We start from the raw sequence: 14,062 nt of genomic DNA, 5'->3' as shown, positions 1-14,062 counted from the left end.
AATCAGGACACTAGAGGTCTAACGTCTCACTCTGAAATGTCACCGGAAGTGCGAGGCCCTGGTGCTGCTGTCTATCTAAGTGCCTGTTTTGTGGTGGGGTCCTACTATAGTTGTCCCTGTAAAGGCCTGCTGCAGGCATTGCTGTGGGCACACTAGGGGTCCTTAGTACAGCGTGCGGTATACACGTGTAAGTGAGTTCCGGAGAGGTCTGTACCGTTAAGAAGCGATGGGAGGCCTGGAAAAGAAGAAGGTGAGCGGGTCCTTGTATACTGTCAGCAGTATGGTGGGGGCCGGAGATGTTATGTACATCCAGGTCCGGGCTGTGCGAAGGTGACAGGCCGCTGGCGTCATCTTTGCTCTGCTCGGCGTGAGGGGAGGAATGGACAGCAGCATAGAAGAGCTGACACTGTCCCCCCCTCACACACGGTCCACCTCGCACACTGTCCCAATGGGGACAGCCTGACCGCCTCCATGATGGGGCTTCCATTGCTTAGATCTGCTGGAGGTGATTGTTACCTGTTCTGGTGGAATCCACATATAGACATATGGGAAGTGAAGACTATCCTTCAGCCTGGTTCTCTGAGTGGTGGAGGGTAGCATGTTAAAGGAAAAGTCTGGACAAAATAAAAAAAAAAAAACTGGAAGAAAATAAAGAATCAATACTTACCTGCCCCTGTCACCAAGTCCCCAACTGCCGCTGGGCTCCAGTTTCTCCTGGGTTCCAGTGTTATCCAAACCCGGCAGGAAGGACCCGCTCAGCCAGTCAGTGACTGCAGCAGTGTCCCACCCCAGTCACTGACTGACTGAGCTGATTCCTGAGCCAGGTCGTGATATGGCAGGGGTCTGAGAGTGGTCGTGCTGCGGGAGCATGGGGACAGGTAACTATTGATTCTTTAATATGTTCCTGCATCCCTCTGTCTACTCTGTATTTTTTTTTTTTGGCTGGGCTTCTCCTTTAAAGTGACTGTACCACCAGGCCCAGGCTGAAGCACTGGAGGGGGGCCAACCCACCCTTAGTAGGAAGAAACTCCAGCCCCTCCATGACGTGACTCCATTAGAATCAATGGAACCCTATCATAGAGGGGCAGGGGTTTCCTCCCACTAAGGGTGGGTTGGCCCGCCTCCAGTGCTTCTGGCTGAGCCTGGTGGTACAGTCACTTTAAAGGGGTACTCCAGCGTGGGGGCTATTTTTAGATGTGGCTGCAAAAAAAATGTCCACTCCCCTCCCTGGTTCCAGCGGCGGGTCCCGTATCGCGGCGCTCTGGTGCCCGGTTCCCGGCCACTTCCCGGTGTCTGACGCCGCCCGAGACGTGATGTCTCAGGTCCGCTCAGCCACTCAGTGAAGGAGACGGGATCCATTTCAAGTCCTCTCAGATCCCGTCTCCTTCCTGCGTCAGACACCCGGAAGCAGCCGGGCACCGGAGGGCCGCGATGCAGGACCCGCCGCTGAAACCAGGGAGGTGAGTGGACGTCTTTTTTTTTTTTTTTTTTCCAACCACCTTCTCCCTGGCCACATCTAAAAATAGCTGGAGTACCCCCACATCTAAAAATATCTGGAGTACCCCCACGCTGGAGTACCCCTTTAAAGGGCTTATCCAGTGCTACAAAAACATGGCCACTTTCTTTCAGAGACAACACGACTCTTGTCTCCAGTTCAGGTGTGGTTTGCAATTAAGCTCCATTCACTTCAATGGAACTGAGCAGCAAACCCCCCCCCCCAAGCTGGAGACTAGAGTGGTGCTGTATCTGGAAGAAAGTGGCCTTGTTTTTGTAGCGCTGGATAACCCCTTAAGTATCTAGGTTACATAGGGAATTGTTTTAGTAGATCCAGCAATGTGTCATAAAATATCCGTTCAGGACTCCATGATATGAACATGCAGTGAGACCATAATGCATGCTGTTCCCCCTTCTTATCTAATGGGAGTTGCGTGCAATACAGCCTGTTCATATACGTGGAGTCCAGAAGTTTTGGATGAACAGAGAACTGTGCCGCTGATGCTGACAGGTACACTTTAAGAAGGTTGAAAATGAGACAAGTTCTTCAGGTTCAACCAATTACCCAACTGTGTTAATCCAAAAGAAGGCAAGAACCCTAATGAGACAGATGCCAATAGGACATATTCATTGAATCAGCCATGACAATATCATGTGGTAGTGAGTTCCATAGTCTCACTGCTCTTACAGTAAAGAATCCCTGTCTGTGCTGGCGGTGAAACCTTCTTTCCTCTGGTCATGGTTACAGGCCTAGGTGTGAAAATTGTCCATTCATATATTTGTATATTGCAATCAGATTTCCCTTTGTCAGAAGGTTTTGTCCCTGGCTATGACACTCTATAATTCGTATATATCTATATTCAGTATCTAATCCATTTCTTTTCTCTTTCAGTATGAGAGCGGTTCAGCCACCAACTACATCACAAGAAATAAGGCGCGAAAGAAGCTGCAGTTGAGCCTGCCAGATTTTAGGTATATATAAATTACGTGTACAGGAATTAATGTGACCTCTGGCTTCAGTTTTTCTGTCCCTACTCCGTCTGTATTGTGTACAATAAATCCTCAAAAATCTCCGATGTGGTTTGTAATACAAGGACTTAAAGCAAACCAGTCAGCGCATTTGTGCTGATTGGGTTCCCAGAACGGCTGCACAGACCTCTGGTGGTATTGGGGGATCTAGGCTCCGTGGGCCTGCTAATGGTCCTCCTTGCCTGTCACTCACCCTGCAGAGCGTGCTGACAGGACAGACAGCCGTGACCAGTCACAGCCTAGATGACTAGTCACGGCTTTCCCCCTGCCTTGCACGCCGGATTAAAATGCATTTTACCACAGAGCCCAGACTTCCGACACCACCAGAGAGCTGTCTGTGAGGTGCGTGCAGTTGTTCTTGGAGCCCAATCAGCACAAATGTGATAATTGGTTCCCTTTAAGGCCCTTTTACACGGGCCAATTATCGCCAAGGAGTTTTGCTAGAATTGCTCCTTTGGCTGATAAGTAGAGATGAGCGAACCGGGTTCGGCCTCGAGTCCATCCGAACCTGATCGTTCGGCATTTGATTAGCTGGGTCTGCTGAACTTGGATAAAGCCCTAAGGTTGTCTGGAAAACATGGATACAGCCAATGACTATATCCATGTTTTCCAGATAGCCTTAGGGCTTTATCCAACTTCAGCAGCCCCTGCTAATCAAATGCCGAAAGTTCGGGTTCGGATGAACTCGAGCATGCATAAGGTTCGCTCATCTCTACTGATAAGCGTCCAGCATAAAAGTGTCAGCGATCAGCCATGAAACAGGAAAACAATTTATCCTTATCGGCCACACATCTCGCTGTGTAAACAGGATGAGAGACCGTTACCGATACATTTGAATGGCCGCACAAAGAATACAGTAATTGTTCATTCAGTCTGGACGCACGATTAATCGCGCCTTCTAAAGCATGGCAAATGAGCGCCCAGCTCGCTCACTTGCGTCCTTACATATCATGCCATGTAAAATGTCCCTAACCCTGTTCTATGGTCTGTGTTATTGCTTTACTGGTTTTGTTTTATGGTATGGACCCTAGGGATGTCACAATACCAGAATTTTGAGTTCAATACCGATTCCATATTTTTTATTTCGATGCTCAATACCATTTCGATACTTAAAGGGGTAATCCCCCCAAGAGCTAAAAAAATGAAATACTCCCAAACCTAGATAGTCTTAGTCACCAAGTCCCCATGAGAATTTTGAGCCATCTCCCGTCTTTCTAGCTGCTTCCGTTCCATAGTTACAAGTTTAAAAAAAAAGCTGAACGATATCCAACATGGCGCCAGCCAGAGAACTACATCTCCCATCATGCAATGCTTATGTGTGATTGGTCCATGATGAAGAAGAGCTGAAATCCACAAGGTATAGCAGAGTTGAGTGAGTTGCATTGCAGAGTTGAGTGAGTTGCATTGCAGAGTTGAGTGAGTTGCATTGCAGAGTTGAGTGAGTTGCATAGCAGTGTTGAGTGAGTTGCATAGCAGTGTTGAAAGAGTTGCATAGCAGTGTTGAGTGAGTTGCATAGCAGTGTTGAGTGAGTTGCATAGCAGTGTTGAGTGAGTTGCAGAGTTGAGTGAGTTGCATAGCAGAGTTGAGTGAGTTGCATAGCAGAGTTGAGTGAGTTGCATAGCAGAGCTGAGTTTGTGATATAGCAGAGCCGAGTGGGCGACGTAGCAGAGCCGAGTGATTGAAAGTTTCATATCTGGAAGCAGATGGCAGAGACTGGCACAGTTTCACAAGAGGTCAATCCTAGGGTCAGCAGCATCAAAGTCAGCAGTCAAAGTCCCATGCTGGGGTTGGTTGCTGGCGCTGCTGGTGAGTCCTGGGGCTCGGGCTGTGCCGAGGGGAGTGGGTGCCGCCCCTGCTGGGTCCCGGGGGGGTAGGGTTGAGCGGGTGCCGCCGCAAGCTGGTGATTCCCGGGAGGAGGAGGGGTGGGATGTGAGTGGGTGCTGCTGCTGCTTATTCCGGGGGGAATAAGCCCCGCAGCCCCGGCATTCCCGCCGCCACCCCCCTCATCATCAGCCCCAGCATCTCCACCCGCCCACACCGCTGGTGTTAGCTGCAGCTGGGTCCCGGGGGGGAGCGGGTGGTGAGCGGGTGTCGCCGCCGCTTCTGCTTATTGAGGAGGGGAGGGGGGGGGGGGGTCCCGCAGTCCAGATACCTCTGCCCCCATCAGCCTCGGCATCCCTGGCCGCTGCCGCCCCCGTTACCAGCCCCGGCATCTCCGCCACCACCCCTCCAGCTGAGTCCCGGGGGGAGGGATCATGTGGTGAGCGGGTGCCGCCGCCGTTGCCGCTGACTCCCGGGGGGTGGAGGCGGGTGTCGCCGCGGCTGTTGCTGAGTCCTGGAAGGTGGGGTGGGGGGGTTCGGGTGTGTGAGCGGGTGCCGCCGCTGGGTCCGGGGGGGATTTGAGGCGGGTGTCGCTGGAGCCGCTGCTGGTGAGTCCTGGGGGGGGAACGGGTGCCGCCGCGGCTGCTGCTGAGTCTCGGGGAGGGAGGTTTGGTGTCGCCGCTGCTGGTGAGTCCTGGGGGGGGTGCAGATCTGCACCGATCACCGGGATTGTTTGCGGGGGCACAGGTGAGCTCAGAGGTGGGGGGGCACAAAGGTGACCTGGAGGGAGGGAGTCAGGAGGCACTGATCAGCAGCTGTCAGTGTCCTCACTCACTTCAGTGGACACTGAAGAGACTGTGGATACGTGATGCCGTCTTGGGGGGTCGGGGCAGGAGCAGGGAGCCGTGTCGGAGTGGACTGAGAGCTGATGATTCTATGCAATCTGTGGGGGTGGGGGCACCTAGATAACAGCAAAACTGTGCAGAATCCGTAATAACTTTATATTGGAAAAGTGGAAAGCCACGGGTGGGCAACGTATTAATGCAAAAAAAAAATTGGGGGGGAATACCCCTTTATTAAAGTGTGAAAAAAGCGCTTAAAATACAAATATAATGACCCCACCAGGCCGTGGATATGATGCCTCCATGTACCATGTTTTTATTTGTGACTTTTTGATCACTTTTTTGTTACGTTTTATAGTTCGGACAATTACGCATGCAATGATGCCAAATGTTTGTTGTTGTTTTTTTTTATATTTTTAGTTTTTGAACAAAAGTAAAACGCTGGGATTATTAGAACTTTTGTTATGAATTTTTTTTCAAACTTTTTTTTACACTTTTTAATTCCCCTGTACCTCCCAGCCTACCTCCTTGTGCACTACACCTCCCAGCCTACCTCCTTGTGCACTACACCTCCCAGCCTACCTCCTTGTGCACTACACCTCCCAGCCTACCTCCTTGTGCACTACAACTCCCAGCCTACCTCCTTGTGCACTACAACGGCTAACTACAGTGTAGAGTGTACAGTGGGGCTACAGTGTAGGGGCATACTGTGTGGACAAGAACACCTACCCCCATAGCTCTAGCCTTTTTTTTTTTTTTTTTACACAAAAAAAAAAACAATATAAGACCCCGTATTATGTGAGAGAAACATAAAAGATTAAAAGATGAAAACTTGGTATAAAAATATATATTTATTAATAATTCAGTAAATTTCAAAAGTTTGGTGGTCGGCTACTGATGGTCTGCTCTCTGGATGAGTGTTCATGAGAGTCTCAGCTGTTAGGGCTCGTTCACACTATGGAATTGGCACCGAATCCTGCCTTCTGTCTGTTTGAATGGAAGGGCTCGCGCGCCTTTGGCTTTGGCTGTCCAGGCATGATGGGAATTGTAGTTTTGCAACAGCTGGAGGGCTTGAGTTTGACATCTGTGTTTAAAGATGGTCTCCTCTCTGTTGGAGTCTTCAGGAGCCTCAGATGATATAGATGGTCTCCTCTCTGTTGGAGTCTTCAGGAGCCTCAGATGATATAGATGGTCTCCTCTCTGTTGGAGTCTTCAGGAGCCTCAGATGATATAGATGGTCTCCTCTCTGTTGGAGTCTTCAGGAGCCTCAGATGATATAGATGGTCTCCTCTTTGTTGGAGTCTTCAGGAGCCTCAGATGATATAGATGGTCTCCTCTCTGTTGGAGTCTTCAGGAGCCTCAGATGTTATAGAGGTTATTGGGAAACTGCAAAGAAATCAGAGAAATAAATGAGTGAGGAAATGAACATTTTGTCTTTGCACATTTGTAGAACAGTCAGAGATGAGATGGTTGTCACTGTCAGGCTCTTACCTCTAGAAGAGTCCCAATAGATGTTGTATGTAGGCTGATCCTCCATCTGTACCTGGAGGCTTCAGTCCACCTCCATATCCTCCACTGCCGACAGGTGGGTTGTGGAAACCTTTCTCCTCTTTATGGAAACATCCAGCATCTCCACGTCGTCGGGGAACTGCCGTCCTCCAACCTCCATGGGCTCGCAGATGTCCTTATATGCCCTCTTCAGAATGCGAGCTGGTCTTGCTGGTGGGGCAGGGTGGGATGGGGCAAGGGGTGGGGCAGGGTTTGGTGGTGGGGCACGGTTTGGTGGTGGGGCAGGGTGGGATGGGGCAAGGGGTGGGGCAGGGTGGGATGGGGCACGGTTTGGTGGTGGGGCAGGGTGGGATGGGGCAGGGTTTGGGGGTGGGGCAGGGTTTTGTGGCTGGGCCACAGTGACCCGAGTATTCTTACGAGATCGGTTTCTCTTGCCGAGTGTCATCCTGAGAGACTCCTACGCTCCTACTCCTACTCCAGAGTTAGCCTGGACTAACACTGCTGTCAGGGTGCAGCTTGGTTTTATTGTCACAACCAGGTTCTATTGTGACATCATCCTCATACGTGTCATGATGACATCACAAGCAGTGGGTGTGGCTAGAGCACACAGAGATGAATAATATGGGGAAGATTTATCAAACATGGTGTAAAGTGAAACTGGCTCAGTTGCCCCTAGCAACCAATCAGATTCCACCTGTCATTCCTCACAGACTGTTTGGAAAATGAAAGGTGAAATCTGATGCGCCCGCATCCTTGGTGGCAGGTTCCTTTTAACATAAAGTATCGAATACCAGGAAATCCTGGTACTGAACCTTTTTTTTTTTTCCCCGAAATATGGATAGTAGCATTGATACTTCGGTGCATCTCTAATGTTCACACATGCATGTATTCTATAGACTGCTTTGTTGCAGATCTGTAGCTGAAAATCTGCACGTGTGAACATGGCCGTGCATTCACACTGCCCGAATCTGCTGCAGATATCGGTGTAGATGCCCTATTACCCAGAGATCATCTGCCCTATAAGGCAGTTATCTCCCTGTGTAATAAAAGCAGCGATCAGCAGATGAGCAAGCAAACGCACACTCATTAAAGGTAACCTGTCACCCCCCCGTGCCGTTGTGAAGGCCGCCCGACCCCTGCTAGAGACCCTTATACTTAACCCATCTCACCAAGTCCTGTTCCTGGAGCCAGTCCCGGGACGGAGAAGTCCTTGTCGGAAGCCCAGCGCACGCGCTGCTGAGATGAGTCCGAGGCCCATAGAGAATGATGGCTCCATTCATTCTCTATGGGCGTCAGACTCATCTATGCAGCACGCGTGCCGGCGCTTCCGACAAGGATATCTCCGTCCCGTGACCGGTTCCAGGAGCAGGACTTGGCGAGAATGGGTAAGTATAAGGGTCTCTAGCGGGGGGACGGGCGGCCTTCACCCCGGCACGGGGGGTGACAGGTTCTCTTTAGCTCATCAGTTTCTTTCAGTAGGTTAAAAAATAACTTTCTGTCAGTCAAACATCTTTGAGTATTAGGAGACGCGTGGCCGACAGCTGATTAGAGCAAAATTCTGTGCAGCCTTGGCTGTGCGACTATCGAGCCAGCAGATCAATGCAGATTAACACTGGCTTACAGCCCAGGTCGGGCCGTGTAATGCGGCCGTTACTAATTAACTGAACACAGCATAAAATCTGCAGCTTCATATGCGACATCAATTCTGCTGCAGATCCTGTACATGGGAATGGACCCTAAAAGTATATACGTATATAGTTTTTATCATTTATTATTTTTTTATCATTATTTAAACCAGTGAGATCTCTTCCTATTTCTTAAGACGTCTCTGCATCCTGAAAGGAATCTATCCTCATGAACCCAAACACAAGAAAAAAGTCAACAAGGGATCTACAGCGCCCCGGACCTTTTATCTATTGAAGGACATCAAGTTTCTTCTGCATGAACCTATTGTGGGAAAGTTCAGAGAGTACAAGGTATGTCTTCCAGTCTGTTAGGCTTTCACAGTCCAGCGATTTCACTGACTGTATTACTATAGAGAACTGCACAACACAGATTCTAAACTTTTATTTAAGAAAAACAAAGTCTGCTTTCCTCTAGCGTGTTGGCTGTGCGATTTGTTGCCAAACATGTAACTAACTTATCTGATAACATAAAGCTGAGCTATGTAATGCTGACAATCTACCTATAAAAGTCCGCTGTAGCTAAAGTTGGTGGTAGGCTGGATTCACACTACATTGTGCATCCGTTTCGATCCGTTTTTCCATTGACTTCTATTGTAAAAAAAAAACGGATCAAAACGGATCCGCTTTTTTTAACGCACACAAAAGTAGTGTCAGCTACGTTTTTGCGTCCGTCAAAAAAAACAAAACGCTGCGTATCGTTACGTGTGAAGCTACCCTTATTACTTGTCAACCACCACCACACATTTGTCATGTGTATGGTGACGTGAAAGTATAAGGCTGGGTTCACACTGCGTTTTTGCAATCCGTTTTCTGCAAACGTCGTGTGAACCCAACCTTAGACGGAATGACCAGCAGTTTGAGCGAGCAGATCAATACCCGCTTACAGGGACTATTAAATGCCAACAGAATTTAAGCCCCCATTGACTTCTATAGGATTCCTCTTGCAGAATCCGTCCAAAGAATTGACATGTCAGTTCTTTGGCCCTGTTCACACTGAGCAAGAACGGCGGAATTCCGCGGCGGAGCTCTGCGACGCGGAATCCCGCCATGCTCAGTGTCCTGCTTTAAGTGGATGAGAGGGCGCCTCCGCTGCTGCCGCTCTCTGCTCAAAGACGTGGCATGTTATTTCTTTGAGCGAAGAGCAGAGGCAGCGGACGTGCCCTCTCATTCACTCAAAGCAGGACACAGAGCATGGCGGGATTCCGCGGCGGAGAGCTCCGCCGCAGAATTCCATCATTCTTGCTCAGTGTAAACGGGGCCTTTGGACGGAAAGCAGATCTGCGGCAGAAAATTCTGCTCTGGAATTCTGCAGTGTGAACAACAAAGCGGAAATCTCATTGAACACAATGGGACAAGGAGAGGTATGATCTTTGCTTCACTAGATATTAATGCCTGACATATAGGATGAATGGAGGGGAGTCTTACCTGTCTGATAACATATAGGCTGTTTATTCAGGATGAATTGGTCCCAGCCAATTGGCACACAGCAAACACATGTGATTTATTGCAAGTTACAACAATTTTTTAAACATAGATTTTAATTAAAGGTTTTTGTCACTTACAAATTAGAAACCATACATAATTTAGGACGTGAAGTGAAGAGCAGTGAAGTGACATATTTTTTTTTTTTTCTTGTCTTGTTTTGGTGACATTACAGCCAAATATTAGTCACAGTATACTTCACGTTTTCTGTTATAAACTATAGTGTGTGTGCTTTGACTTAAGCCCCATGTTGTGGTTATATTTGCAGGTACCCCACCTTTATTGATGCTCTCCGTGACCTGGATGATGCTCTGTCGATGTGCTTTCTTTTTGCTACCTTTCGACGTACTGGAAAGTGTCACGTTCAGACCATACAGCTTTGCCGTCGCTTTAGTATAGAATTCCTTAATTATGTTGTGGCTTCTCGTTCTCTACGGAAGGTGAGTTTATTTTTAGAAAAGGTCATCTAGTGTTAGGGCCCTAATCCACAGTAACGATCATCGGCCGAATCGGCCCCATTTGGCCCGATTCGGCCGATTATCGTTCGGTGAAATAGTGAGAACGATCAGTCGATAATCGTGTCATTGGCTGATCGTTCATTTAGGGCCAGACCTAAAATCATCGTTCCCCCACCGCGCATCGCTACGGTTGAATAGCGGTGGGCGGCGGGCGACCGACGATTTCAGAAGCGCAGCATCATACATTACCTGCAGGTCTTCTTCTCTGCGCGGTCTTCCTCTCCGGGTCCCGATGTCTTTGCAGCCCTCGCTCAACGATCATCGGGCCGTGGAATAGGCCCAGTAAACGAGCGGCGATCTAGCAGATCGCCGCTCGTTTACATCGTTGATCGGGTCCTCCTCGGCCCGTGGAATAGGACCCTTAGATGTGAATCTACCTCTGCACTCTTCTAAATCTGTAGTCATCAGAAATTCTGCATCATTCTCCTGATATATTGTATGCTAAAGAAGTACTCCAGTGAAAATAGCTTTTAAATCAACTGGTGTCAAAAAATTATACAGATTTGTGAATTCTCAAGCCTTCCAGTACTTATCAACTGCTGTATGTCCTGCAGGAAGTGGAGTTGTCTTCCAGACTGACACATGCTTGATGCTGCCACCTCTGTGTGAGACAGGAACTGTCCAGAGCAGTAGCAAATCCTCATAAAAAACCTCTTCTGCCCTGGACAGTTCCTGTCACAGACAGGTGTCAGCAGAGAGCACTGTGTCAGACTGGAGAGAATACCCCACTTCCTGCAGGACTTACAGCTGCTGATAAGTCCTGGAGAATTGAGAATTTTTAATAGAAGTAAATTACAAATCTCTGGCACCAGTTGATTTGAAAGATTATTTTTGTTTGCGAACTACCCCTTTAAGCCTCTGCCAGTCCACTTAAGTGGGCTGTGTAAACATGTGTTCTATGTATTTTTTAAAGGGATTGTCTGAGGGGGAGGATGTGGTGTTTAATTATTAAGCTATACTTACCTGTCCTGACGCCCTTCACTAATGGGGAATGGGGCTAACCCACATCCAAAACCTAGAGAGGTTGTCCATAAACATAAACTGCTTCTAATTACTGACTTCGGCTGTTCAGCTGAGGCCCGTCATTTAACCCTTTAAATGCTGCAATCGCTGCATTTACTGTAAATAGATAACTGACAAGTGTCGCACCTTTTAGGTGTCTGAAAGGCTCCTTCATAACTTGATTGTGGGTTGATCACTAGGTACTATGGCAGCTGGAGGCCTTATCTAGACCTCCGTACCTGCCGCAGTGGCTAATAGAATTTGCTTAGGCAGATTTTACTACCATGTTTTCCCGAAAATAAGACATTCGCCTAAAATAAGCGCCCCCCACGCCCACCAGTCCAACCTTTAGGGGGAATCAGAGTTTAAACCTTTTTTCTCTACAGATGTATGAGCTGAGAAAGCTTCCTCTACATTGAAAGCGCCCAACCATGTTTGTTCCTTAGGCAGTTTTCTGTTCCCCTGACCACATTGACAAGTCAAATTAGTCATCTTCATATTAGAAAAGGTTTTCTTGATTTTCCCGTCCTGGTAAACTGGTAAAATTGATCCTGCAAAGTTTTACATTTATTTCAATAAAATGTATTTTAATTCATTTGCTGGAGAGAAGAAAATGGTTACATAGTCCTTCCCCCCCCCCCCCCCCCCCATGCTTTTCTGGGAGGAGGATCAAGGCTGGATGTGTAAAACAAACACGTTGGAAATAAGTTATCAGATGAACTTGTTAAGAATAATAATAAATAGTTTTGGAAGAGCATTTACAGTGTAGTACCCAAATACGACCACTTGATGGCAGCAGTTCCAGAATTTACTTGATTTTGCTTTTGAGAGATGCACAGCACTATCGGGAACACCATCCTAACTACAGATGCACTATACAAAATGAGTGGGGTTTAAATTCACTTCATATTAGTATTTAAACTTTATATTTGCTGTGGCTGTGATGACGGAGTAGAAAAACATAGCTACATTCGTCCAAAAATAGCGCCACACATGTCCTCAGTTTGTGCGTGGTATTGCAGCTCAGTACATTGAGGTGAATGCAGCTGAGTTGAGGAGCAGGTCTGGCTCTATATTCAGGGGGTTGACATAATAGCCCCAGTACAGTGAGGACATTCGCTGCAGAGCTGTGTGTCGCTTATTAGTTCTTTCTGTAACACTGAGTGTCTGCTTACATTTTCTCCTTAGGTTTTCTTGTCCATCAAAGGAATTTATTACCAGGCAGAAATCCTAGGACAGACGGTGACATGGATTACTCCATACGCTTTTTCCCATGATGTAAGTTATGAGTGTATTTCTTATCTTATGTGCTCCGTGTTTTATTAAATGTGCTCACTGCCAGGCCAAAGGATTGTGTTACACAGTGAAGAAGGCTGAACTGGAGCCAAAATAAATCTTTATTCTGGTAGAAATGAGCATATGTTTTAGTCAGTATATTCGCTTTAAGCTTTTCACATAGATAGAACAGCGCCGATGCAGGGAAGCTGATTGCGACGCTGTTCTATTTCCAGGCACTGGCCCGGGTTGAAGCTCTGGAGGCGGGCCCGCCCGCCCCTCTATGACGTGGCTCCATTAGAATCCAGGGCTTCACCCCCGGCCGGTGCCCCGGAATAGAACAGCGCCATACGTGACTGGGAACCAAGCAGCGGTTCAAAAAAAAGGATTGTGGCACCGGCTTCCCTGTGCCTGTGCCGTTCTAACCATGTGCAAAGCTTAAAGCGAATGTACTGATGGTACATTCGCTTTAAACTAGTCCTATATCAAATCTCCTATCTCATAAAGTAATGGCATACCCTAGCAACATGCCATTACATTATCAGGGTTGTGGAGTGGGAATTGGAGCTGGGTTTGGCTGGAGTCTGACTGTTCTTTATTAATATATTTATGTTCTATCAGTATTAGGACCATAAAAACCCTTTCTCACATACATTTAGATACACAGGGTGAAGCAGGGCTCCAGATGGCGACCAAAATGGTCGCCAATGCGACTGACATCTTGCAAATGGCGCCCAGATTTATTAATCTGGGCGCCATTTGCGACTGGCCCCGGCGGCGCGCTGTCTCTTTAAGGACTTCCGCCTTCCACACGCTGCGCCGAATCACGTGGTGCCTCTGCGGCCGTCCAATGAATGACGGACGTGCTGGATGACGTGTGCGGGGACACGCTTCTCCAGTGACGTCATCCAGCACGTCTGTCATTCATTGGACGGACGGCCGCAGAGGCGCCACACTCCTCCAGCGCCTCTCTCCCGCCTCTCCTCACCCGGCGGTCCAAGTTCACTCCAGCGGCACCAAGCTTAAATAGTGGGTGAGTACAACCGGAGGGACGGCAGGGGTGGCGGCCGGCCAGTAATGTGTGTGGGGGGACCGCGGCCTGGGCGGGGGATTGGTAGTGTGTCTGTTGTGATGGCGGTTAGGTGCGGTAGTCAGTGCGTGTGGGGGGGTATGTATAGACTGCACAGTACCACTTCCCTCAGTGTCTGTATGTATAGACTGCACAGTACCACTTCCCTCAGTGTCTGTATGTATAGACTGCACAGTACCACTTCCCTCAGTGTCTGTGTGTATGTATACACTGCACAGTACCACTTCCCATATACATTGCCACAGGGGCTATATGTCATCGGCTGCCGGGGGCTATATATATATATATTTGTAGGGATCTTCCCGGGGGATGGT

At 48.4% G+C, this 14,062-nt stretch overlaps 1 protein-coding gene and 1 long non-coding RNA gene across 2 annotated transcripts; one reads left to right on the top strand and one right to left on the bottom strand.

Moving 5' to 3' along the window:
* Nucleotides 1–41: 41 nt before the first annotated feature.
* On the top strand, nt 42–12,656 carry LOC138785491 (pescadillo homolog). The gene is made up of 5 exons (XM_069961492.1): nt 42–250; nt 2,387–2,466; nt 8,519–8,672; nt 10,132–10,303; nt 12,572–12,656. The coding sequence occupies exons 1-4, from the start codon at nt 227–229 to the stop codon at nt 10,147–10,149; spliced, it is 276 nt and encodes a 91-aa protein (XP_069817593.1). The 5' UTR covers nt 42–226; the 3' UTR covers nt 10,150–10,303; nt 12,572–12,656.
* On the bottom strand, nt 6,020–7,250 carry LOC138787031 (uncharacterized). Its single transcript, XR_011362283.1, has 2 exons — nt 6,679–7,250; nt 6,020–6,573 (listed from the first exon to the last, which is right to left on the bottom strand). It is a non-coding gene; the product is annotated as an uncharacterized lncRNA (long non-coding RNA).
* Nucleotides 12,657–14,062: the final 1,406 nt, after the last annotated feature.

This window comes from Dendropsophus ebraccatus, chromosome 3 (genome assembly GCF_027789765.1).
Source record: "Dendropsophus ebraccatus isolate aDenEbr1 chromosome 3, aDenEbr1.pat, whole genome shotgun sequence".
NCBI lineage: Eukaryota > Metazoa > Chordata > Amphibia > Anura > Hylidae > Dendropsophus > Dendropsophus ebraccatus.
This window is presented reverse-complemented; position numbering and strand designations above follow the sequence as displayed.